The following is a 27326-nucleotide window of genomic DNA, read 5'->3' as shown; positions in this document are numbered from 1 at the left end:
AACCAAAAGTGGCCAGTATGGCTTCATGAGCAATTTATTGAAGACCTGGAAGTATGAGAAAAGCTGTACTACAAAGGGACAAAGTTGGAAGGAACCAGACAAGGTTAGTTATCTTAGTTAATCAAGGCTTGTGTGGAAAACATAAGGACTAAAAAAGAAGCACATTTAGTTAATGCTAACCAAATGAAATAAGGAGAACAAGTAAGGCTTTTAAAACTCCATTTGGAGGGAAAGTAGGCCCAATGAGGAGAGAGACCACGCCAACGACACGTCCAAAATGGATGAACTACCTGCTTGTTAAAAATCTTATTTTAACCAGAAAAAAAATAAAAAAGATGTATGGGCAATTAGGAAGAAAGGAAAACTTTGTCGATATAGCTGCTGTTCTAAAAATAAGGTATGGGAATGAGTGGAAAGATGAATAAATCATCAAGTCTGCATGATAGATATCGCTGGGCTAACAAAATAATTAGCTAATGACATTATTAAACCACTGGCAATTATTTATTTAAAAGTCCTGAAGAACCAATGAGGATTGGATTGGAGCAACTGTGTTACTGAACTTTTTATTTAAATAAAATCACTCCTGGCATTTAGTTTCCAGTAACAAGATGGAATAAATATTGAGAGAAACCTTGCGAGACACTCTTATGGTCACACATCACTAAAAAGTGAGATTCAGCGTAAGAAAAATGCAGCTTTGTACATCTGAGGGTCAATCACACCCAATTTCTATACACAGAGCCGTACTTGAAAAGCCGTGAGTCAGGAAAAGACTGAGCTGATGTGTGATAGTGGATAGCAAATTGGAGGAGATTGCAATATGTTTAATAAAGACAGTGTGATTTTTAGACTATGTGCAGGAGCATTGTATCACAAATAAGGATATTGAGATTACCGTGATCAGATTCAGGAAAATCTTGATTAACCCAGAGAGAAATGAAGGAATAAAGGCCTGGAGAAACTGACAGAAATGACTGAAAAGAACTAAGCGATAACTAAAAAAAGCTGTGAAAACACTGCAAGAATTTTGAAGAGTATGAACAATGAAGGCCAAATTCCGTTCTTGAATACTCATTTTGCAGCTTGTTATGGCTCCGCTGCCCTCCCTGGGTTCTTGGCACGCAGACAGAAAGCAGGAGGCCAGAGTCCAAAATGCAGACAATGCAATGTCTATTGGAGTTAACAAGGAAGCATAACCACAGCTCTGTACACCAATAGAGCTTTTCCTTTTCCCCTCCTCCTTCTTAGCAGACTTAATTATACCGGTAGTGCCCACCCCTGGTACCACCCCTTACAATTGATGGTCATGTTCCATTTTGGAAGGTCTTGAGTCTGGAGGCTTCAGTACCACCTCTTTTGTACCCCATGGGAGGGGTAGGGAGGGAGGTTGTGTCCTGGCCAAGGCTACTTTTTCTTTGGCTTTTAGTGTTTTTTTTACCTCGCCCCTCCCAACTGGTTGCTTAACCTTGTCTTGGGAAATGAGTCAAGGCAGTTGTATATTAAACTCCCACCATGTATCCAGCAACATTTTAGCTCTATTTCTTATCTTTTATTTATTATACTAATAAACCCATCTGGTTGTAGGAAGAAGCAACACGCCGTGTCTTTGTTCCTTGTTCACATATGTTAAGGATATAAGGCACAAACAATTATATTTGAAAAACCTCAAAATTCTATCTCAGGCAAATAAACAGGCCTAAATCCTATATTACTGTCACTAACACGGCTCTCATTGGCTTCCTGCATATAAGTGCACAACATCCCTACAGATCTTTAAAAAGGGAGAGGAGGAGTTTATAAAGCTACAGGTGGAAACAACTATGAAAAATGGGATCCAATTGAGCAAAGTTCAAATGTAAATAACAAATGTATATCAGAAAAAAAATCCTAATTGTGAGATCCATTGGAGTGGGGAATAGTTACTCACACGGGGAGTGTTTGGAGACTGCATCATTTTGGTCCTTTAAAAACCAGACTGGACATCAGCTTTGAAGTGACAAAGGGAAAATAACACAGTAGGTCTTTTCTGTCTCAGCTGTATACAGTGTGATTCTGTGAAATGACGCTTGTTGTCCTATCGGAATGACACCTTGTTGGTAGGTAGTAGGATGAACCCAAATGTTCAAATCCTCACCAAAGGAGAAGTGGATTATTATTATTAGGATATAGCACATACTCTGGATGGATTTTACTATGAGAATTACTGTCTGCCATTTTCAGAATGTATGTATTTGAAAATAGTTGATTCTGTTTCTTTGTGGCCATCTTCTTGGTCACATTTGTTCTGGTTAAGTTTCTAAATGCTTCCTGAAGGAAAAGATCATAGAAATTATAGAAATACAGGGATGAAATGGATCTCAAGAGGTCATCTAGTGCAGGATGAGTAAGGAGAATGTGAAAGGGATAGCTCATACAGTTTTCATCATAGACTTGAGTGAGAGATACCAATTCCTGAATGTAGAAAATAATGTGTTTTTAAAAGGATAGATTCTTATTTTCCCTAACCTTAGTCCTGGAATTTGTTTAAAATTTTTTTTAGAGAAGTTGAGCAACATAAGTGCAGGGGACTGGACTAGATGACCTCTTGAGGTCCCTTCCAACTGGATCCAATTCCCTGCTGTTTCACACCTTGTGTATTTCTTAGCGTAGGGAGTGGGGAAGTTGTTATATACAGCAAAAGTCTACCTGATTTTTAATAAGAAAACATCTGTCCTCTGGATCCAAAGGTTGTGAATTGGAAAGAATCAGTGCATGCAAGACAGGCTGAAATAGATGAATGACACTCTGATATTCCCATTGAATGAGGCTGGGGTTTATCAAAATGTAGCATGCCACTACTGAAATATTGTGTTTATCAAGTATTCTTTGATACGGGAATATTTTTAATAGCTGGGCTGCTGGTATTCATTCTTCAGTTCATACAAAATATGGCTGCATAAACAAAAGAAATAAGTTTTTTAATATCCAGGCCTTTAGACCTTATTTGTTTAAAACAAACATGTGGCTACAAATGAAGTTTTGCATAAGTAAAGTCTGCCAGATCTTTCCCTTTAATTGTTGTTTGTTATTTTTAGAATATGAATACCAAATACTCATTTAGGAATCTGATTGTCTAACAATGGAAAAACCAGTGATACTGTGAATACTTAATCTTATAAATGGTATCAGTCTTCCAAAAAGAATGAATCGACCTGCAAATTGCTTTCCAATGAGCCTGCCTTAAATCTTGCTGAAGTCATTTACAGCTGTGCCAAGGGGTTGTAAAAGGCTACCATCCTGACTTCATAACATTTTTTCACTTCTTTTGCAAAGGTGTAAATGACAACACAGGGTGTGAAACAGCAGGGAATTGAATCCAGTGAGACTAACTTCTATTGCCAGTAAAGTTATCATTCCTTTGACTTCTAAGCATTGTGTTATTTTTTCTCTTTCAATATTTGTTTTATTGTTTTATTGGGAATCAAAATGAGATTTGCAAATGATATTAAGTGTAGGATTTTTTAGTTTTATTTTTGAGGAAGATTGGCACTAGATTTAGTTTTCATAATTTTCTGGTACATTCCTAGTTCTCCATTAGTTCTGAAAAATAATTCAGGGTACAGTAATTGTATTTATAGAGTTCTCTAATATCCTAGGATGCACATCATCTAATTGGTATATTTTCAAATAATGTTCAAAAGAGCACTGTTTATAGAACTGTTTTACTGTCTATACTGTTTACAGAGCTGCTCATTCTGTTCCCTTCTCTGCTATAGTGTCTGTAGCACACCCCTACTGGTACCCCATCTTGTGATTTATCAGTTAGTACTTTGATCCATAAGCATTCCAGGTTCTGTCCTTCTGAATTTTCAGTAACCCTAAAGCAAACTCTGGAGAAGCAAGGTGGGAGAAGCATATTCCACAGGTGAGAGCCCCTTGTGGAAAATACCTACAGCCTCGCATTTAAATTAAAGGGCCTGAGTTCAAACACCTCATTGGATTTTAGCACTGCCTGTCATGGAGTAGACATGCAAGATCTCGGAGATGCAGGAAAAATTAATCTCTAAAAGTCAAATTGAATTAGTCAAATGCTCGATGGGCAAAAGTAGAGTCAAATTAATTGTTTGTACCTATCTTCCACCTGCATTTTTCACCTAGATTCTACATTAAGCGACACTATAAATGCCTTAGATTAGATCAAACCAATAGGCAATACTACCAGAATGTTGACCCATGAGAGGTCACAGAAAAGTGTGTGGAAGGTGAGCAGTGCTAAAGGAGATAAGTTCAGAGAATGTGAATTCAGTAAGGGAGAGAGTGAGCAATGCTTAATCCTAAATATTGTCTTTGTGCTGCACAGTTTATTAAAACATGGGAGGGGGAGGGGGGACACAGCTGACTGTGACAGGTACAAGCTGGTTGATTGTACTGAGCAGAAGAGAACCTGGAAATGTTTGGGCAGATTGAAAATGTAAAGTTTTTAATTAATTTATTTCAAGGCAAATTATACCTTTTACTTATGAGAAATCATGTTCAGACTACAGGTGGGTCTCCCTAGGTTGGATCCATTGATGACTGATATTCTCTTTCTTTCTGTTTCCCATTTACATTCTCCTTCCCTCTCTAAGACCTTTTTCTCCACTACACTCCTTTTTTCCGCTCCCTCCTTCCTCCCCCATATTCCACCCTTTCATCTTAGGACATCTTCCTCCCCACCCATCCTTTTTTCAAAGACCTCGTCTTTCTCCTCATCTCACAGTCCCTTCTTTTTTACTTTCTTCTCCAACCCCCTACTCTTCCTTCTAACAGTATCTCTTTCTTCCAGACTCTCTCCTCTCCGTCGTCTTTAGTGGTGTCTCTTTGTTCTTCTCCTTTCCAGGACTCTGTTTTCCTCTGCTGATGGTCCCAACCTCTCTTTCCCCTTCACTATTTCATCCACTTCTGCAGACCATTGCTCTCTCCTCACAGTTTCCTTTCTGCTACTGCCTCTCATTTTTCTAGATCACTAATCAAATATGCTGTTCTCAATCTAACTAACCTTATAACTGATTCCCTTTGCCTTTACTCCCTGTCAGTCACTGAGGATCCCTTTGACAAGATGTTTCCCTCTGCTGTAGTGTTACAATTAAAATTATCTGAAATTGAGTGCTAAAAATCCCCATTAGACAAATTTTGTAACTGTGTGCAGTGGCATTCATCTTAATTAATCTACACAATCCCAAAAAATGATTATCATATTTCGAAGCATACTGGTGACCAGCCTGAAATTTCTTCTGCTGAACACACATTGTGGAGGTGCTGTGTGTGTTTGGGGGGGGGGGGGGTGAGGGAGAAGTACTTGACTTTTGATTATACATATTTCATAATGACATGGACTGGTGATGTGATTGTCAGTTTTCAGATTGGGGTTGATTACTAGATCTATGCAGCGTGAATACTCAGTTAATGGAAAAAGAGGGAAAGAGGAAAACACAGTAGAGATTCAAATTCCTCTTTTCCAGTCAGGAATAAGAATATTCTAGGTTGTGGCATCTAGTGACCTGTAGAAATAACTAGTAAGAGTCTTGTAGTGCTTCCTGTATCAAAATGCACAGTCTCTTTGATATGGCTTTTCAAAGTTCATTCAAGTCCATGCCCCCTCATTTTGGCAGGACTGATTTTATTATTGCTGATGCGTGGGTGAGTGTCAAGTCTGATAGCATTTAAAAACTCCCCATATCAGTTCGTTCCACTACTGAGCTGTTTGAAGAGTTATACATATACCAATGTTTAGGCTAAATTTTCTCTTCTGTACCTTAAGCCTATTCCTTATTGCTCTGTTTTTATTGACTAGGAGTATGTGTATGTCTCGACTAGAATCACAGGGTGTGATTGCAGCTCAGGTAGACATACTGTGCTAGCTTTAATCTCACTAGTTTGGGTCCCAGAGCAGTGAAGCTGTGGCAGTATGTATTTAGCGGCGGCTACACATGCCTCTGCAGAACCTTGGGTAATTACTCATGGGGCTAGCTCGCACTGAAGTGTGTGCCACTGCAGCGTCTCTATTCCATGACATGAGCTCGCTAGATTAAAGCTAGCTTGGGTATGTCTATGCAAATTGCCATCACGCCCGATAATGCCAGTAAAACTCATGGTCCAAGAGGAGATTAAGTTAAAAACAAATAGTCAAAGCTTACTTGATCTTTTCCATAGATGCCATTAACCCAGCCATTAAAACTATGTGTACATACTATTATAGTGGGAAAGCCATGAAAAAGCATAGTTAAAAGCATTGGATCACCCCTACTGTGCATTTTCGGTAGTGATCTGTTGATAGCTTAGACTGGAGATGGGCCCACACTCCAAAATTTGGACCTGGATTTGAATACTTTAAAATTCAGCATCCACAGATTCTGACTTCTGAAGATTACAGACATAGAGGGTGGAAAGATTCCCCCATGCTCTGAGGCCAGTTTAAATTCACAAGGAATCTAACACGTAGGATTAACCAGCAAGGTTTAAAGGGCTGATCTCTGCTCAAAGCTCCAATGTAGACCAGGAGAATTTTCCTTCTCAAACTCATACTTGACAATTAGTTTATCTTTCCCTGTGCATTTGAGCAGGAATCAACCATAATTCACATAGTAACCCAACTGATTTTTACAGGATATGAACTGAATAGTTTTGCCATAAGTGTGTACGACAGTCATTGAAGGTCTAGTATAGATGACATTTTTCTGTAAGTGAGTTCATACTGGAAGTGCTCACTGACCTTTATACCATAGAGGTGGTGTGGGTTCATAGCTTAGGGAGGATTGGGGCTTTTGGGACAGCTGTGATGAATAGTCACATCTGGCTTCAGGAGTATTTTTGATAATCTCAGACTGGCATACAGTAACCCTCTGTTCATATCTATGCTTTTTTGGCACTACTAGTGAAATGAGATTTCTATAATCTACAAGTCACATGGGAGGATTTGGGTGGAAGGATGTATGCATGTGTCCAAATCTATGTACTTTCGCAAGAAAAAAACTTTTACACCAAATCCACATGGGCACTTCATGGCTTACCTATTTCCTCCAAAAGGCCATGTAAGCATAGAGCCAAATTCCTCCTGGATGTAGCTCCATTGGACTTAACCTGAATTACACCTGGAATGAATGTGATCCATAATGCCCTTAACACTTCAAGCTCTTTTGATACTGTACAAAAGAGAGAGAGAGTTTCTTTCTGTTTCCACTCAGTGTAATGTCATGTCTTTGTATAATATGTTTAAGCATGTCTGCCCTGTCACTTACCACTGATGCTTGCATGCTCTTCTTTAAGACTAGCACCCTAGAAGGATTACTCCTTTGCATTGTGCAGGTATTTAAACAGGTAACTTCCACCATTCTTTAGTGGAACTTGATTAGCTACTTGTCCTCCTATTCATGTCATCAATTTCTGCCTGGGAGCAGAATACTAAATATTTACTTCTCAATAAGTAATTTGGGGTATTGCTCTACTCTTTAGTTTTAATTTTGCTTTTAAAGGATTGAAACCAGTTCTTTAGAGAAACTCCATGTTAGTTTTTCTCTCTTCTTTTTGTTCTCGAGATACATCAATATTCCAGTTATTTGACCTGTCCATCGCTTCAATATAGCAAAGGTAGCAATCAAAGTAAATATTTCCATGTCTTTTCTTTTAGATAAAATTGAAGATGAATTAGAAATGACCACGGTGTGCTATCGTCCAGAAGGACTGGAACAGCTTGAAGCACAAACCAATTTCACAAAGAGGGAACTTCAAGTGCTTTACAGAGGATTTAAAAATGTAAGAACCACATTGCAATGAATTGGCTAGTGTATATTTCACCACCACCCCTCTGCTGCACAGTATCCAAACTACTCACCTGTGTTCCATAGCTTTTATCCTGGTAACAATGATACAGAGATTCATTTTGGAGGCTTGGCCTTTTGAAGCAGGAGGATCTGAGTTTTAACCCTCTTATTGCCACAGCGAAATATACATGAGTAAACCCTTATACATATTTTTCTTGGCATCATAATCTGCTTTAAACTAGAGCTGAATGAATATCCTTCACGTGATTTACTCAGCAAATTTAGTTGGTTTGTCCTGATTCACATGGCAATTTCCTCAAATGCATTTGTAGGTTGAAATTACCTCACAATATTTTTTTCTCACATTTTTTAACTCTTTGGATTGATCACAAAGAGTTTGCTGTAATTGATTCTTTATATTAAAAACTGAGCTCTCTTTTTAGTTGCTACATGTGCTTGAATGCCATTTATAGGACCCTACCAAATTCACAGTCCATTTTGGTCAATTTCACAGTCATGGGATTTTTAAAATTGTAAATTTCATGATTTCAGCTATTTAAATGTGAAATTTCACAGTGTTGTAATTGTAGGGATCCTGACCCAAAAAGGAGTTGTGGAGTGGTCACAAGGTTATTGTAGGGGGGGTTGCGGTACTCCTTTCCTTACTTCTGCACTGCTGATGGGGGCGGCTCGGCCTTCAGAGCTGGGCAGCTGGAAGGCGGTGGCTGCTGGCTGGGAGCTCAGCTCTGAAGGCAGAGCCGCCACCAGCAGCAGCACAGAAGTAAGTATGGCATGGTATGGTATTGCCACCCTTACTTCTGCGCTGCTGCCTGCAGAGCTGGGACCTCAGTCAGCAGCCGCCATTCTCTGGCCACCCAACTCTGAAGGCAGTGCAGAAGTAAGGGTGGCAGTACCATGAACCCCCTAAAATAACCTTGCAACCCCCCCCTTCCCCGCAACTCCCTTTTGGTTCAGGACCCCCAATTTGAGAAACACTGTTCTACCCCGTGAAATCTGTATAGTATAGGGTAAAAGAACACAAAAGACCAAATTTCATGGGGGGAGACCAGATTTCACAGTCCATGATGCATTTTTCATGGTCATGAATTTGGTAGGCCCTACCCATATACTAACACATTATTAACTATTTGAATATATATCAACATTTCTCTTGTATATGTCATAACTGTGATGGGGGAGCCAGGCAGCTCTCCCACCCCCTGCTGTGTCAAATACTGTCCTATCTCATTACAAATATCCTGTCCAGTGCTAAGAGATCACACATGCAAGCTTGATAATCCCTTTCCACAAGTATTAATTAGAGTAACACTTTGTTACTGAAGTACTTGCAGACAGTAAAAACAAGATGTGCAGGCCAAGGAGAAAATAAATTTTTAAATTCAAATGAATACTCTGAGCTTTTTTTGACACAATGCAACGACAGCTCTGTGAAGAAAACTTTGTCTACACATAGATCTCCCCTGATTCCAGCCATCTGCATAGCTACGCTGGTACACCCCCTTCATGTGGCTTAGTGTTATTTGCACTGTTGATATTTACCCCAAGGTTTGGCAGAGGTGAGATCCACTAGTGCAAATTGCAGCTTTACCATTGTAAATCCATAGTGTTGATGGGTAAAGTTGCATCAGTGGCTGGAACTGGAGCAGATCCCCAGAACCCTTAAGTACAGCAATCATACTTCATACTAAGATTCTACATATGCAAGGTTAATCAATGGTAGATGTTGTTAGCACATTACATACATGAGTAGGTTGTTTTCTAGACCATTATAAGCATATTAGTACAAGGTATTGTAGATGGTTATAAGCCATGGCTGGTAAGCACAGTTTTGGACTCTCTAATAATTATTCAATTATGTATTAACACATCTATTATTAATTTATTAACTGTAAGTAGGACCTTCACCTTAATATAAGAGATGATTGCTCTGTCTCTCTCTGTGCCCCATTCCTGTTGTCTCTGCTCTCCTCTACCCACGTACATGCCCACAAAGTCTCACACTTTCTCTGTTCATTTGATTCAGGATGCAATCAGATTCACTTATGATAAAGTACATCAAATGTCTCCACCAAGCAGATATGTTCTTTATAATATAAAGTAAATTTCACTCTACACTGATCATATATTTTCATTAACATTTCTTCTTTCATAGAGTGTTTTGCCATATATTTGCCACAGGAAGTAAATGTCTTTTGCATGTGTATTTCCCTCTTATCTATCCATGCATGGGTACTTTTTTTTAATATATAACATACCTTCATAATATGTTGATTTGCTGGGACAGAGTTGGGCTGAATGATTAGTTGTTTCATTTAGTTGAGTTTTCAAAGAAAAAATTATAACTCTTCATAAATTTCACATGCAGCATATACGCAATGGGCCATATGCTGCAGTAACATACACCCTACCCATTCTAATTGATTTAAGTGGAAAATCTGGCTCAGTGTCAGTAGTATCTCCTAACCTGCCTGTCCCATGGAAATTCCAGTTTCCAAGTCCTGGCTGCTGGCCCATGAAAGCTCTGTGGGACTGAGCCCGATCTCATAGATCAGTGATACTCAGATTACAGTGGTTCGGGAGCTACATTACCCAAAAGAGCCACAGTAGTGTGAATTCATTGTTTCATTTACTGTAGTATTATATATTCATATTTAGACAGCATGATGGGAAATATTTAGTGTGTTTGTGTGTATATATAGATAGATATAGATATAGATTATTCTCACAGCAAAATGACTGACCAAGTATTATTTTATGAGCTACAATTGGTTAATAACATAGTAAAAGCATTCTCATTGGTTAACTTAGACTGGTTAATCGTTTAAATCACACAGTATTTTAATATCGTGTCGAAAAGAGCTGCAGGAGACACATTAAAGAGCCACTTGCACCTCACGAGCCTCAATCTGAGTACCACCGTGTTAGATTCTTGTTACCAAAGGTAATCCCATAGAAGTCAAGTACTACTCCACTGCTAAGTATTATTCTCAGGAGCAAGGGATGGAATTAGGCTCTGAGTCTACCTAGCTGCACAGGCAGCTGGGTAGACTTCCCCATTTTGAGGAAGAACCTAACCCCACCCTACAACTGCAGAATGCTGCTTGTGGGTGGAATCTGTCTGTCCACAGCCCACTGGCTGCATTCTAACTTGTGAATTCTGTTGAAATCAAACCAATTACTCTGGGCTGGATGGTGCTCTGAGCAAGGGGCAGGGCCAGCCCACAACATTTTGGTCACCTGAGGCGGGGAGTTCAAATGACACCCATATGTCCCCTCACTTGTGCCAAAACTTTGAAAGGTCTCAATTCTGCCTTCTTCCTGTCCTACTTCTCTCATAGTACTGCTCTGCTACCTACCCCAATAAAGGAGAACTAACAACTTAAAATGCCTTGTTCAAAAATTTTAAGTAACACTTAACTTTGAAACACCTGAACAGCAAATGTAACTTTTCTTGTCTGCATAGTAAACACTGACATTTTTATCTGTTTGAATAATCAAAGTGGTGTTTTCCGTGGCTTCTTGGTTGCAAAGATTTGAACTGCTTCCTGCTGAAGGTCCACAGTCTGGGCCAGCTCATGCTCTATTGAGATGGTTGCAAGGCCGACCAGCCTCTCTTGTGTCATTGTGGAGCGTAGATGTGTTTTTAGTAACTTCAGCTTGGAGAAGCTGCGTTCTCCACTGGCAACTGTTACAAGAAGAGTTAGAAGTATGCGCAGAGCAACAAAAGCATTTGGAAAGAGGGTGGTCATCTTATTTGTGTACATATATTCCAGAGCAGCCTTTGGAGTTGATCCTGCTGAAATGTATCTTGAAAGGGCTTTCAGTTCATCCCCTAAATCACTTGCATCAATATTGCACATGTCATCATGTGTCAACACTGTCTCTAGTGCACTGAATTGGTGGTGTACGTCTTCTTCAGGTATAGTGAGGAGTTTTGGAATATCATACAACATCCCAAATATACTGCTGTGTTTCTTGAGCTGCATGAAACGTTCTTCAACTGACTGTATTGCACCTGGTTAAAGAATTCAACTTTGAATTGTTTTTTGGGGTCTCTTATGGGATTATCCCGTGCCTCGTAATCAAAATGTCTTCTTCGGTGGCTCTTGTATTCTTGAATGGGTGGGAAAATAGCTTCAGTGTGAAGTTCCTCTGCCAACTTCCGTGCACTCTTCAGAACATTTTGAAATCCCTCATCTGACCAGTAAGACTGTAGGTATGACTTTGCTTTGTCCAATTGTTCCATTGCTCCAGATATCTCAAGGTCAACACCTTGGAGTTTCTTGCTTACAACATTTATTTCAAACAGTAAATCGCATAGAAATTTTAAGTTATGGATGTTTCTGGTGATTTCATTTCCCTCTGCCACTGTTCTCCCATGAACAGTTCCTGTCATACCATTATCCTCCATAATGGCAACTATGGCATCATCTATCTTCCCAATTTGGTGTTTGATAGGCTTTATCGCCTCCACTCGATTTTCCCATCCTGTGGCAGTCAGTGGTTTCAGTGTCAGAGAGGATGTTCCCAGATTTTGCTTCAAAATTTACCATTGATGAGTTGATGCAGATAAAAATACATAGGTGCTTTGAATTACATTAAAAAATTCAGCAGCCTCACTAGAAGCTGATGCTCCATCACTGACCACCAAGTTCAATGAATGAGAACTGCATGGGACAAAAAAAGTTTGAGGGGTTTAACTCTCAGATCCATGTCTGCACTCCTCTGTTCTTTCCTCTCATGTTGGCACCATTATCGTAGCCCTGATCTCTGAGGTCAGCTATCGCAATTCCCGTATCTTCCACCTTTGTTCCTGTAGAACCCAGTGTGGCTGGAACATTAGACTGGAAGAGTTTGCAACAAAAACAGTATGCAGCATTCTGGATTTTTGAGTACATAAGCCATGGCCTCTCCACTTTGTCACCATTGGGGATTTCACACTAGTAATGTGTTGGATGGAAACTTCTATTTTCATTGTCTTTGGGGAACATGAAGTTTTTCGCTTGCTGTGGCCCATGCAGTACAAGGAAGTCCCTCAGGCTACTGCTCAAAGGGGTCCACAGTCCTGTATCATCTAGAGTTAAGGAACTAAACTCAGCAGCAGCTGTTTCTTGTGCCTCCACCACACTCTTCTCTGATCTACACTTTTCTTCAGGAATGTGCATGGTTACATCCATTTGAGATGGATATATGGATGCTGTAATAGGTGCCAGGTCACCTGCACTCTGACTAATTGGAAGATCAGGCATCTCCTCACCACTCACATCCTCACTGGGGCCGTAAGGCTCACCATGAACATTTGTGTCTACGTATCTCAGGAGAGCTCCTTCCTGCTTAGATAGAAAAGCTTCCTTTGCTTGCTTGCTTTTTCTGAATGCTGCCCCAGGGGGGCGTTTTCTTCTTTCACTCATGACTGCTGTTCTGTGCCAGCTATAGTGGCTCTCAACACTCAGTTGAAAGGAACAAATAAGCAGGCTGATAGCAGGGCCTGAGTGAGGGAAGATATCAGCATCTTAAGGGCCTAACTGGCTTCTACTATTTCAGTTGGCTGCCCTTGTTCTCCTCAAGTGGGTTCAGGGAAGCAGCAGGAAACAGGATGCTCCCTGAGAAGCTGGTGTTAATCAGTTCAGGCTCCTCGGGGTGCTAGAGAGGTACATAAGAGGCTCCTCCTCCTCCTCTCTCTCCCTGCAGCTCCTGCCTAGGGTGACCAGACATCCCGATAAAATCGGGACCATCCCAATTTTGAGCTGTTTGTCCCGTGTCCCGAGTGATCTGTGGTCGGGATGCAATTTTTGTCCCAATATTTTGCACCGGTGTCCCGATATTTTCTTCATCTCATCTGGTCACCCTACTCCTGCCGCTTTCTGTTATTCCCTCTCTCCTTTTCTCCTGCCTGCCTGTTATGTCTCTTGTGCCCTCCTTCCTCCAGCACAGCACTCCACCATTTCTGTGCATCTAGACCAGAGAGAATACATATGCACCAGCAGCAGACACAATTTTCTACACTCTGGGTCCTAGTGGTGCCCCCCCACAGTCTGGCACCTGAGATGGCCTCCTCAGTTTGCCTCATGGTAAGGCCAACTCTGGCAAAGGGTGCTGTGCAAGCTGCCTCACCCCAGCACTTGCCCTTAGAGCCGCGTGTGCCTGACAATCCAGTCTGAGCCACAGTTGCTGCAGAGGGTTGGGGAAGCAAGTTACTGCACTGTTACTTGAAAGGATGCAGTTCACTCCCCCCACCCCAGCTGGACAACATGTGTAGGGTGGGTGTGGCCAAAACGACATCAGTTCCTGCCCATTTGCATGCAAGGAGATTATTAAAGGTCCCGGGGGAAGGGGGGTACTCTACAACAGACCCGAGATCTGAGTAAGGTGTAAGGTAAACCCATATTTCCCTGCTCAGCTGAGTAAGCCAAAGACAGAACCTAGCCTTCAATTTCTCTGTGTAATTTTTCCCCATTAAATGTATGTTTTACTTCATACTAAATACATTACAAAACACTTTTTCCTGTATTGGCCACAGGAGATCAGGAATTGTTGTATACCTCTAAGGTCTCTGAAATACCTTGTTATATTGGCTGCAAAATCTGTGTGTTCAACTTCGCTAAATTTTATTGCTCATCAGTGTAAGTGATTTGGCCACGTGCACTGTAAAATGGACAGGTACTGCAAATTTCAGCATGGCAGCACTCTCAGTGCATCTGATCCTTGGCCCTGCCGCTTCTGTGTTCAGAGACTAATTGTGCTATCGTTTTGCAATATGGAGAAATTACCACTCAGGGCAAAAATAATGATTAGCAAGTTCATTTAATCAGTGACTTAGCCCATTTTCGAAGTTCAGCATCATTGAAGGTCTTGGTATTAATTCATTTTGCCACCACAATCATGTTTTGCTCCAGATTGTTAAGACAAAGCAATATTAATTATATGCTTTTCTTCTGCTAAGCGCTCAGTGTGCTTAAAGTATTAATATGTTGTGTTTCTGACAAAACAAAAGGGCAGCTTTAGAGGTTTTCAATAAATCATCATTGCAATGGGATGGGTAATTATACATGGCAGGCGCACTGACTCAGCTGTTCCCCTATTTCCTATAGCTTTTAGTCATCTGTTTTTTGTGATGGTGTTACAGTGCCGTCTGGAGATTCAAATCCCCAGTGGATATATGGTCACTTTTCTATATCTTGCTTATACTTATTCCCTTTTCTCGGATGATTGTGGTTGTCCTGCTTAATTTACATGATGGCACCTAGATGTTATGATGACGGGCGCTTTACAAGTGCATATAATGGGCCAGATTGTCTGCTGCATCCAATTTAAACTGAGTGAAGTAAATGGGAGTAGAGGACTATCAAGAAGTGACTCACTGATACCCTGCTTGGCCCTAAATCCATTTTAGAGCATCCTGGAGGCTGCTCTAACCTGAGCCAGTTTATTACCCCCAACCTCTCCAAGCTCATCATCAGAAGCAAAATCTCCACAGGCCAGGACCCAACAACTTAAAGTAGTACCAGACACTGCCAGAAGAACAGATACAAACCCTGCAGACATATCTCCACTCCTATGATTTCTTTTTTTATTTGTTTTTGTTCAAAAATTTACCTGCCATTATTTTCATCCAGCAAATATAAATTTTAAAACAGCTTAAAAATGTAGGAACTGATCAGTTGACACTCTACCTTTTATAATTGTAAATGCTTCTCTGAAGACTCTCCTCTAACCTCTTCCTTTTCCATGATAAATTAACAATCCTGGCTTGATAAAAGCCCCATACTGCCACTAGCCCCCTTTGTGATCAACGTGCTGTTGTGAAAGACTGAAAAGACTAGAAACTGCTGCTGTGGGTGCTTACTGTGTCAATGCTTCTATAAGAAGCAGCTCGCGCTGTGACAGCAGTTCTGGCCTGCATGCATGATTACACTTTCTGAATTCCCACATGATTTTTTTTTTGCTTCTGACACTCCATCTGGAAACTGTGTAAGGCTTTGAATCAAACCTCGAGGAATGCTTCAGAAAGGCATTGCTGCCATTGATCATCCTGTTTCAGCTTTCTGTAACTGGATTGCGTTCAGATGCGTATGCTAGTGCCAATTCATTTGCACTTAATTGATCACAATTTTGTTTTATAAGAGCCAAATAATGCTCAAGAGTCTTCATTAGTGCTTCAACATGACTTAATCAAGCTGACTCAAAAGATGTAGCTCTTGTGAAACAAAGCAGGTATACGCCATGCTCAGTTTAAATTCCATGGTAGGCAGCAAAAGAATAGTTTCAGCACTTTGGTTCACATTGAAAGGAATTGGTGTTCCAGATGTTCTGTCAGGTGCAGGATATTTACACTGGTACTGGTGCGAGAGTACATGTGGGTTCGTGACTTTTGCCACATTTCTACACAACCTGCGGTGTGCAACAAGGATGCATTCTCACCCCAGCACTATTCTGTCAACCATCAACTGGATATTAGGACTTGCCACTCCACACATTAGAATCAAGGTTGGTCGAGAAGCATTCACTGACCAAGACTAGGCCAACGACACTGCTTTGCTTGTGGAGAAATCAGATAATTTCAGCCCCATCCTTCCAGGTCTGCAGGACACCACCTACATTATGGGTTGAACGTCTCATGGCAGTAGACCAAGGTACAGAACTTTGGAGCTGGGCCACCAGAAGCCCTGCTGCAGGTGGGGTTGAGTACCGTGGAGAGCACTGATGAGTTAATCAACCTCAGCTGCAAGCAGAGTTCAAACGGTCACAGCAAACTGGACTTTCTTTGACGAATAGGTCTCAATGCCTCCTGCACAAAGTCCATGTCTCACTTATGGATACAGCAACATCTTTGCAATGAGACAAAGCTCAGGATTGGTCAAACTTGTGTACCACATGTATTGCTATATGGGTCAGAAACTTGGACCCACTTACACACAGCGTTGGGGTGACTAGAGGCATTCCATATGTGCTGTCAGCGCCAAATAGGGTGACCAGATAGAAAGTATGAAAAATCAGGATGGGGTGCAGGGGATCTATATTAGAAAAAGCCATGAATATCGGGACTGCCCCTATAAAATTGGGACATCTGGTCACCCTAGTGCCAAATCCTGAGCATGAAGGGGGTTGACTTTGTACGAAATGTCATAATATTGCAGAGATCTGGCCTTCCTTCAGTTGCTCGTTATATTCAAAAGTGGCATTGCAGGCTCTTCGGCCTTGTCTCCAGGATGGATAAAAACACCCCAGCACATTGTGCTCTTCAACTCTCCATTGACACATGAAGAAGTGCATGTCCTGACCCTTCCTGGTGCCACCCAGAGGGCGGCCCCAGAGATTTACTGATTTGCAGGATTCAGTCAGATTTGGGAACTTCACTGCACAATTCCTGGTGTGATGCCATCAGCATTGGTCATTGTTACTGGTTCAGTAGTCCTCAGGACATTGTGTGTTTTTGATGTTTGCAAGGCTAAGATTTTATCACCGTTATTTTTAGTAAAAAGTTACGGACAGGTCACGGGCAATAAACAAAAATTCATGGAGCCTGTGACCCATCTGTGACTTTACTAAAAATAACCTGGGGGCAGGACTAGGTGGGGGAGGAATGGATTCCCATGCGGGGAGATTGACAGGACAAGCCCCCCGCCAGCAGCTGCAGTGGAGGGGGGGCGCAGCCACGGGGGGCACACAGTCCCTGCTCCAGAGCTGGCCGCAGATGCGGAAAAGAGGTGCGTGGCCTCAGCTGCAGCCTCCAGAAGCCCAGCACAACCAGGGGGCTAAGGGGCGCTTGGCCCTGGGAAGCTGTGAGGGGGGCACACAGCCCCTGGTGCAACCCATGGGGAAAGCTGAGGGGCTGGGGCTCACGGCCCTGGCTGCAGCCCCTGCCAAGCCTGGGATGCCAGGCTGGGGTGTGCGGTCCCAGCTGCAGACTCCCACCAAGCCCAAGGACGTTGCAAGACTAGGGTGTGTGGCCCCAGCTGCAGCCCCTGCCAACCCTGCAACACCACGGGGCTGGGGCGCACAGCCCCGGTTGCAGGCCCTGGTGGAAGCCACAGGACTGGGGCCGCAGGGTCCTGGTTCCAGACAGCCCCAGTTGCAGACCAGCAGCGCACAGTCCCACCTCCGTCTCCTGAGGCCCTAGATATCACAGAGGTCCAGTAAAGTCATGGAATCTGTGACTGCCATGACCTCCGTGACTAAATCGTAGCTTTAATGATTTGATCATTTGGATAGTTCCTTGCAGAATTAATGCACAGTCTTTTTCAGTCTAGTAAGGAGTTACAATACTATTTGCAGGGCTAAATGCTGCACTATTTACGATAGTGGGAACGTTACCCTTGACTTGAATGGCAATGGATTAACTTTTAGCTGAACATTGCTTCTTTTTTATTTGCACTCTTACATATCTAACAAGGTGTCTGAATCCATGGAAGAATGAGAAAAGTGACCACTAGTGGCTTTGATTTTTAAGGTGCTGAAACCAAATGCACTTTTTCCAGAAGTCCACTAACTACTGAACATAAACAATACCACAGGGTACGTGTGCAAATCCAGCATCTTGTATTGCTTTTGAAATGCTACACCACTACAGAGCTGAGTCCACATAAAGAGAACCACTACAGCAGTTGCAATTCTTTTTGCTGTTCGAATAAGAAATTAACATTACCTATTGCTTTCAAGGACAGTCAAGTGATGTAAAATGATGACTAGCAAGTGCTTAGAGTGGATGAAAAGGAAAAAAAAACCCTAGCAGTGTTTAAAAGTAAGTATACACTGGGACTATGTACATACCAAGGAGCACTAAGACGTCAACATTCATCTCCACTGAAATGGAAGACACTCGTTCCTATCATCTCAGTTATCTCATCATGGGTAACAACAGATCTGGATTGTATTGACATTGTCTCTTTCAATATAGCTTTGGAATTTAAATTAGAATTTGTAAACTCTCAGATTTTGCTACCTTCGCTTCTGTTTCCAGGGGCTAAAATTTATTGTAGGGATTATATTCTGTTGGAACACCAGATTTTCATATGGCTCTTGGTTTCAGTCTTCAAAGATGTGATTTTGCAGATGACACTAAAGCATTGCTTTGACTTTATACTAGATCTATTAGCCATCACCACTACAACTGTACTGACATTCCCACTGAAAGGAAGACCAGAACATTTGGAATAGAGGCTGATGATTCTGTAATTTTGTTTTTTGGTTATTTAACATTAAAGAAAATATTTTTGCAGTCAACAACTGATTTTCTTAACTATGCAGAACCCTTCACAAATCAGTAGATCAACTATAAAAGGCCCAGCCATTTTAGATTCATACAATTGATCCCAAAAGAAATAAGACTTTAAAAGTGTTTCTGAATGGCTTGTTTCCCTTAGGGGAGCATCCTACTACCCTGGGTCCTACCGTTCTTTTTATGTAAGCTGCTGACTGCAAATTCAACACAACTGGAATCAGACCAGTTGACTACAGTTTAATCTTGCCCCTTGTTTATACCCACTATGAAAGCTGGCTAACTCTAGGGGTGTAAATAGACTATTCTGAACATGAGAGAGACAATCTTTTATTGGCTCAACTTCTGTTGGTGAAAGAGACAAGCTTTCGAGCTACACACAGCTCTTCTTCAAGTCTGGGAAATGCACTCAGAGGGTATGTATACACTGCAATTAAAAACCCATGGCTGCCTGTGCCGGCTGACTCGGGCTGGGACTGCACGGCTGTTTAATTGCTGCCAGGCTGTTTCAGTACAATGTAGACTTCTGGGCTGGGCTGCAGCCTGAGCTCTGAAATCCTCCCACCTCGCAGGTTCCTAGAGCCCAGGCTCCAGCCCGAGCCTGGAAGCCTACACTGCAATTAAGCAGCCCTTTACCCCATGCCCTGCAAGCCCAAGTCAGCCAGCACAGGCCAGCCTCGGCTATCTAATTGCAGTGTAGACATATCCAGAGTGTCATAGCTAAATAAAAGGTGGAACCGATTGTTCAGCATAAATAGTGAACACATTTCAAGGGACCATTCAAGGTGAAATGGCCCGTTAACACTTCTCCAGTCGTGGGGGTGAGAGGAAGGTTAAAGGAGGAAAAAAAGCAGGGTGGAAGGAGTAAGTGATTGTTGTACTAAATCGTAAATCTGGTGTCTCTATTCAGTCCATGATTTTTAGTACCTTTCAGAATTATGAATTTAAGCTCCCAGACTTGTGTTTTGACAGTGTTGTGCAGGTTTCCTTTCAGGATGAGGACTGGGGTCAGATACAGAGTGATTGTTTTGTGAAAAAAGGGTTCACCCACAGGTGATATGGCATTTTGGCTTTTATCATTCTTCTGTGTGTGTTCATTCGCGAGCATAGGGATTGTCTGGTTTCACCCACATAGTTGTTATTGGAGCATTTAGGTCACCGGATGAGGCACATCACATGTTGTGATAGCATGTGAAGGACCCCTGGATCTTGAAAGGTATGTTGTGGGGGTGCTCAATGTCATAGGAGTGGAGATATGTCTGCAGGGTTTGTATCTGTTCTTCTGGCAGTGTCTGGTGCTACTTTAAGTTGTTGGGTCCTGGCCTGTGGAGATTTTGCTTCTGATGATGAGCTTGGAGAGGTTGGGGGTAATAAACTGGCTCAGGTTAGAGCAGCCTCCAGGATGCTCTAAAATGGATTTAGGGCCAAGCAGGGTATCAGTGAGTCACTTCTTGATAGTCCTCTACTCCCATTTACTTCACCCAGTTTAAATTGGATGCAGCAGACAATCCGGCCCATTATATGTACTTCTTAATTTATCATGGAAAAGGAAGAGGTTAGAGAAGAGGCTTCAGAGAAGCATTTACAATTATAAAAGGTAGTGACAACTGATCAGTTCCTACATTTTTAAGCTGTTTTAAAATTATATTTGCTGGATGAAAATAATGGCGGTAAATTTCTGAACAAAAAAAAAAAGAAAGAAAGAAATCTTCACATAATGTAGCCAACCTGCAGAACTCAGTGCTGTAGGACAGTGGTTCTCAAAGTCAGTCCACCTTTTGTTCAGGGAAAGCCCCTGGCTGGCCGGGCCAGTTTTTTTACCTGCCGCATCCGCAGTTTCAGCCGATTGCAGCTCCAACTGGCCGCGGTTCGCCGCTCCAGGCCAATGTGGGGTGCAGGAAGGGCAGCCAGCACATCCCTCTGCCCGCGTTGCTTCCCACAGCCCCCATTGGCCTGGAGCGGTGAACCGCGGCCAGTGGCAGCCGCGGCTGCGGACGCGGCAGGTAAACAAACCAGCCTGGCCCTCCAGGGGCTTTCCCTGAACAAGCAGCGGACCGACTTTGAGAATCACTGCTGTAGGAGGCTTAGTCACATACTGTAAGGTGGTTGAAGTTGAGGAAGAATGGTTAATTTAATGATCAGTATGTTTGAAGATATGTTTATTGCCTACAATAAAGGCAATTAGCTTCTTCGGGACATAAATTTATCATTTTAGGGGGCAGGAAGGAATTTATTTCCCTGGAATTACTATTGGTGGAAACTAGATTTGACTGATTAGATCCTATGCCCCTATATTCCACTGCAAGCTACCATTAGAAACTTGAACTTTTGGGACAATATTGTACCCCTGTGTTAACCCATCCCTTCTACTAATTACCATGTTATTCTACAGGAACAGTCCAAAATTATAATCTAATAATGCCCTGCAGATTTGGGGGCTCTCGCTATATAATAACGTAGCATTTTAGTAAAGGATGAACACATTATCATCAGTGCTTCTGTTAAGTATTTAAATTTACCACTAATGGGCATTGCAGATAGTTCATGTGGCATATCAGTGGCACACAGCTAGAGGAAATTAAACTATAAACCTATCTGCAAGCATTACAGAAACATTTAGATCCACTTGCAGGTAGCTGTCACATTGGGAAGATCCAAAGGAAAGTCAAAAGCCTATTTTAATAAGAATCAAAAAGAAAATGCTTGGGAAATTAAAAACCAAGTTATTCGTCTATCCTATGGTGTACCTGAACACAATTCATGTCATTGATGGTCTGGGCCACATGTTATTGTGAATAGACTCAGTAGCTCTGTGTATAAAATTAGGATTTTACAGGGGAACAAAAAAGTAGATAAATTCTACCATGTAAATCAGTTTAAACTGTATCAGGAAAAAAAATATTTCTCCACAGGCGTAGAAACCAGACAAGATAAATGCACAAGAGAGCCAGTACAAAAGACACAGATAAGACATAACTGGTGATCTTTGAGATGTGTTGCTCAAGTCCATTCCATTGTGTGTGCTCGCCATATGCACTGTTGCCGGAAGTTTTTCCCTCGCTGGCACCCTCTGGAGTGGAACGCGTATGCCGTAGTGTAGGGAGCATTGCTGGGTCCCCCCATCCTCAGTTCCTTCTTGCCAGAAACTCTGGCAATGGGCAAGGAGAGTGGATCATGGCATGGACATGAGCAACACATCTCGAAGAACACCAGTTACATAAAAAGGTAACTGTCTTTTCTTCTTCGAATGATTGCTCATGTCCATTCCAATGTAGGTGACTATGAAGCAGGACCACCAGAGGCAGGTAGGAGTTCATGGAATTGTCAATTGCAACACAGCTCTGCCAAAGCCAGCATCATCTCTTGCTTGCTGGGTGATGGCATAATGGGTCATGAACGTGTGTATCAAAGACCACTTCATGGCCCTGCAGATGTCCTGAATAGGGACATACACAAAGAAGGCCCCCGAGGACACTTGAGCCCTGCTCGAGCGAGCTTTCGCTATAGGCAGTGGCTCGCTTGAGCAGGCTCGCTGAAGGCCCAGCTCTTTATCACTGTCGTGATAAAGAGCTGGGCCTTCAGAAAAGGGCAAGAAAAATGATTAGGGGCATGGAGCATCTGCCATATGAGGAGAGATTAATAAGACTGGGACTTTTCAGCTTGGAAAAAAGACAACTAAGGGGCGGACATGATAGAGGTCTATAAAATCATGACTGGTGTGGAGAAAGTAAATAAGGAAGTGTTATTTACTGCTTCTCATAATACAAGAACTAGGGGTCACCAAATGAAATTAATAGGCAGCAGGTTTAAAACAAACAAAAGGAAGTATTTTTTTACACAACGCACAGTCAACCTGTGGAACACCTTGTCAGAGGATGTTGTGAAGGCCAAGTCTATAATAGGGTTCAAAAAAGAACTAGATAAATTCATGGAGGATAGGTCTATCAATAGCTACTAGCTAGGATGGGCAAGGCTGGTGTCCCTAGCCTCTGTTTGCCAGAAGTTGGGAATGAGCGACAGGGGATGGATCACTTGATGATTACCTATTCTGTTTATTCCCCCTGGGGCACCTGGCATTGGCCACTGTTGGAAGACGGGATACTGAGCTACATGCACCTTTGGTCTGACCCAGTATGGCCGTTCTTATGTTCTTCTTATGTTCATACTTGGAAATGAAGTCAAAATGACCTGAGTTTTCTGGATTAGCCTTTAAATACCAAAGGGCTAAAAGCTTTTCAACCAGGCCGTATGTGAGCAAGCGCTAGGTGTGTTGGTGGGGTGGGGTTGGGTGTGCCAGTGGATGTGTGTGTAAAATCAGGTGCAGGTTTGGAAGCCATGTTTTAAGACTTTTGCCTTCACTGTCATAAGGCACCCATTAGTAAATTTCTCTTTTGAATCAATAGAGATGGGCTGGTTTTCAAATCTGGTTTTCAAATGTAGATGGATGTATGGATTTGGGGCTTAGAATGAGACCCCTAATTTTTTTGTTGCAGAGCAGGAAAATATGAGAGGGGTGGAGAATTTTTGCTGTAACCAAATATTTAGGCCACTTCAGGTGGCTTCTAGAGTTCTGAAAGACACAGAAATGGGAGAAAGAAACATAAAACAGCCCACTGCAAAAGAAATCATGAGTAGCTGTTTTATTAGGATCTTCTCACTTAGAAGATGCTGGTCTAACTGGGAAGTTTGCCATACAGTTGCTATATCCTCATTCAGTCTCTGCAAAAAGGAAAAAACAAGGTCCTGATCTTGCTACCATTGAAGTGAGATACAAGATGGGCTTTTATTCTTTGCTGGAAGCCTAATTCTATAAGGTGCTGAACACTCCTGTTGGGGGCATTCAGCACCTGAACGGATGAGATCTCATGCTGAGTTTGAGGGTTGATTTTTGTGGCACTCGAGCTAGAGTATGGAGAGGAAAAATGTCATGAATTGCAGACACAATTAAATTTGAATTCAGGGTCATTGAAAGGCTGGTTTCTTTTTTTTTTTTCATTGAAATTTGTCCTAAATTACTGACATCCAGATAGTGGGTGGATCAGTTTTAGATTTCTTTATATACAGGAGGAAGATGGTCTAAGAGACTGGAATCTGGTTGCACTAGTTTCAGTTGACGAGGGATATGAACTTGTATGCGATTCGTATCTGTCCATTGACAACATCCAATACAAATCTCCTCCTTTCTCCCCTTTGATATTATCTTCAGTGGTTTGCACAAGCAAGGTGATTTGAGTTGATTAATTCAGTCCACTTGTTCAGATGCCCTCTTCTCTTTGGTTTATACATGCACATTGTCAGCATGTGGTGTCAGCAAATGAGAGCTTTTAAAATTCTCCCTTTCATGCATTTTCTTTCCTTCATATTCTGTGCTTTGTGTGGGAATGTTATGTCAAAGAATTTTCTGTTCTTTAAAGATAGCTAAAGAACTCAAAGATAAGTAAATCATGGACCTGACTATCCCACCCAGCTTTTTGTGGTTGCAATTAAAATGGATTTGATCCCAGATCTCTAAATATTATCTATCCCTAATTAGGCACTCTTATGCTACTTAGGAACGCATCTGGCTGTCTTTGAGAATTAACTTTTATGGATGCATTGACATATAGGAATGCATTCATAAATAAATAATGTCTTTCCTTTTGGGTCAAAGACAAGTGTAGGATGAAGGCACAATGGATTTTTTCCCATTGTGTGGAACCAGACAAGCTTTGTCCATAGAAGGGCTGGCCTAAACATTTTTGGGAGGGCCTGCAAAACAATTTTCGTAACTCCAAACATAACTGACTCTTTTAAGGTTCACTTGGCCAGGATATGAAGTCCCTCGCCAGCAGCCTAGAGCCCTGCTTTTGTTCCTTACAGTCTTGGCAACTGATTTTCCTGGGCTGTCGTCATGCAAAAAAGGGCTGGACATTTTTTTAAATTGAAAATTGAGGTGGCATTTCTAGCTCCCCCAATTCAGAAGACTTGTGGCCTTGAGCTTTGCAAGGCCTGCAGTCTGGCTCTCTTCAGAATCAAACTTTTCAATCAAAACCAGGTGTGATCCTTCACTGACTACAGTGGTGGGGTTGGGTATGCAAGGATTTCAGAAAAGCGCCCTTTGTTTGAACAGTACGCAGGTGGGATGTTGCCATCATAACCCTAGATCACCCACTCATAGCCACCTTCTGAACTGGTCTAGCTGTGCCTCAGTTTTCCATCTGTAAAATGGGGTTTGGTATTTCCTTTCTCCCATCCTTTATATGGTTTATTTAGACTGACAATTCTTTCACTTTCTGACTATGTATTTACAGCACTTGCCTGATCTTGGTGGTTGTAGCCTCTAGGCACAACTGTACAATAAAAATAAGCAGTGCTGTTTGGATGGGGAGCAGGCTATCTATTCATCCTGGTGGAAAGATCTAGTGTACATACCGTAATCAAGGTGGAGTGCTTCGCTGTTGTTGAGTTGACAAATGTGGAATCAGGCCATAAATGGTTCACAACTTCATGATGGATAACTTCAGCATAGTAAGGCTATCTTATCTATCAAAGGGACTTATTGTCATTATATCTGAGGACATCACAATCTGTATTGTATTTAGCCTCACAACACCCCTATGATGTAAGGAAGTATTAAACCCATTGAACAGATGGGAAGCTGAAGCAAAGAGAGGTTGAAAGGGCTTGCCCAAGGTCACCCTGGATGCCTCTGGCAGAGCCTTGAACCCAGGTTGTTATAATATGTAATTATTGTTTCTACATGCTCTGAATTTGACAAACACGTGCCAATGGCAGCTTTTATGTTACCTAGAGGTCTGTACAGTGTGTGGACATCAATATCGTATACACAATTTGAGTCAGTTCCCATTTTCAGATATATGTGTGAGGTGTTCATGGAAGTCAAGTTCTCTGCTGACTTCCATTGGATTGTATGTCACATGTAGGTCAGCACAGAATTTGGTCTTCTGCAATTTGTGTGTGCATATCCAAGGTTGGAACTGCACTGTTAATATGAGACATGAGCAATTGTTTACTTGGGCTTTTCCATATCTAAAATATTACCCTCTGCCTCGTGAAAACAGGTTAACGCCACAGATATTTGCATTATTGATATCCAATATTTTCAGATGAACCATTTCAAAATTGGTTAAGCTGCCAGAATTGTGGGAAGGAACATGAATCAGGAAACTTACTGCCTAAGTACTTAGGTAGTAATTTAACTGGCTAAAAATGCAATACATTCCACTTCAAAATGCAAAGAATTGCTAACCATATTGTATGTTAACATAAAAAGTGTTATAATTGAATTCCAGAACATTTTATTGTGCCACAAGCTGGGTGACCTTTTTTTAAACAAACTTCTTTAAAAGGCTTTGACTATAATGGCCGGAAGTAGGCTTTGAAGTTCACAATCCATTAAGATGAAAGGGGAAGATTTTTCTGTCTTTCTGCAGAGGCAGAATGGCAGTGCATTGACTTAAAGGAGACTGAAGTAGGAGTGAAAGGTGCCTTCACAACCCAAAAAACTAGAAACTTTTTTCTTATTTTCTCCATGAGTTTTCTTTAACAGGGCACCCAAAAAAACCCTGTAGCCTATACATTATCTCAAAACTCAGTGCAGGTTTGCAAACCTATATCAAGTTTGAGTGTGCATTCAATCCCTGAACTATGAAAAACCTATATATTTTCAGGATTCATTCTGAAACTTTGCATTACCCAAATCCGAATCAGTGCTGTGATCCTGGAATGTAAACAAAATCTTACTAGGACATAGATCAGACAAGTGATTTGTATCTTTTTTTCTTGATTTCATACAAATTTAACTGTGGTTTATTGGGTAAGTATGACAAATAATTCTGTCTACAATTCAGTTGTTATAAAACCTAGGAAACACCATCAATTTGTAGTTTGTCAGTCCACAAAGCACTGGGACCCATATTAGAAAACAGCAACCCTAACTGCAGAAGTTAGAGGGGTTGTGGCCTTAATGCAGACCAGAAGTCAGAACCAGTTGTGTTTTCATCCTGGCTCTGCAATATCTCTCTATGGTGTGACCCAGTTCCCACAGAAGTCAATGGAAAGATTCTCAATGAAGTAGCCTAAGGTGAATGTTACTTAACCTTTCTAGGTCTAATAGTGGTTACTATTTATCACCACCACCACCACTCCCATAACCGCATTGGTCATTGGGGCACCATCATTGATGAGCAATCAACCAATTGTCTCCACCCCTGACGAGTGTGTGTCAGTGCTTGAGTAGCAACGAAGTCCATTCCTGTCCACTCTTTAATGTCGTCAGTCCATCTCTTCTTCTGTCTACCTCTTCT

At 41.7% G+C, this 27326-nt stretch overlaps 1 protein-coding gene across 5 annotated transcripts in view; it reads left to right on the top strand.

The window, feature by feature from the left end:
* KCNIP1 (potassium voltage-gated channel interacting protein 1) overlaps positions 1–27326 on the top strand; it is a 559284-nt gene that overhangs the window by 509670 nt on the left and 22288 nt on the right. For all 5 annotated transcript variants that reach the window (XM_005284075.5, XM_005284073.5, XM_065554849.1 and 2 more), the window contains one exon: positions 7649–7773. In XM_005284075.5, the coding sequence (XP_005284132.1) occupies positions 7649–7773 (125 nt within the window). The remainder of the gene's footprint in view (positions 1–7648; positions 7774–27326) is intronic.

The sequence above is a fragment of the Chrysemys picta genome, chromosome 8 (genome assembly GCF_011386835.1).
Source record: "Chrysemys picta bellii isolate R12L10 chromosome 8, ASM1138683v2, whole genome shotgun sequence".
Taxonomy (NCBI): domain Eukaryota; kingdom Metazoa; phylum Chordata; order Testudines; family Emydidae; genus Chrysemys; species Chrysemys picta.
This window is presented reverse-complemented; position numbering and strand designations above follow the sequence as displayed.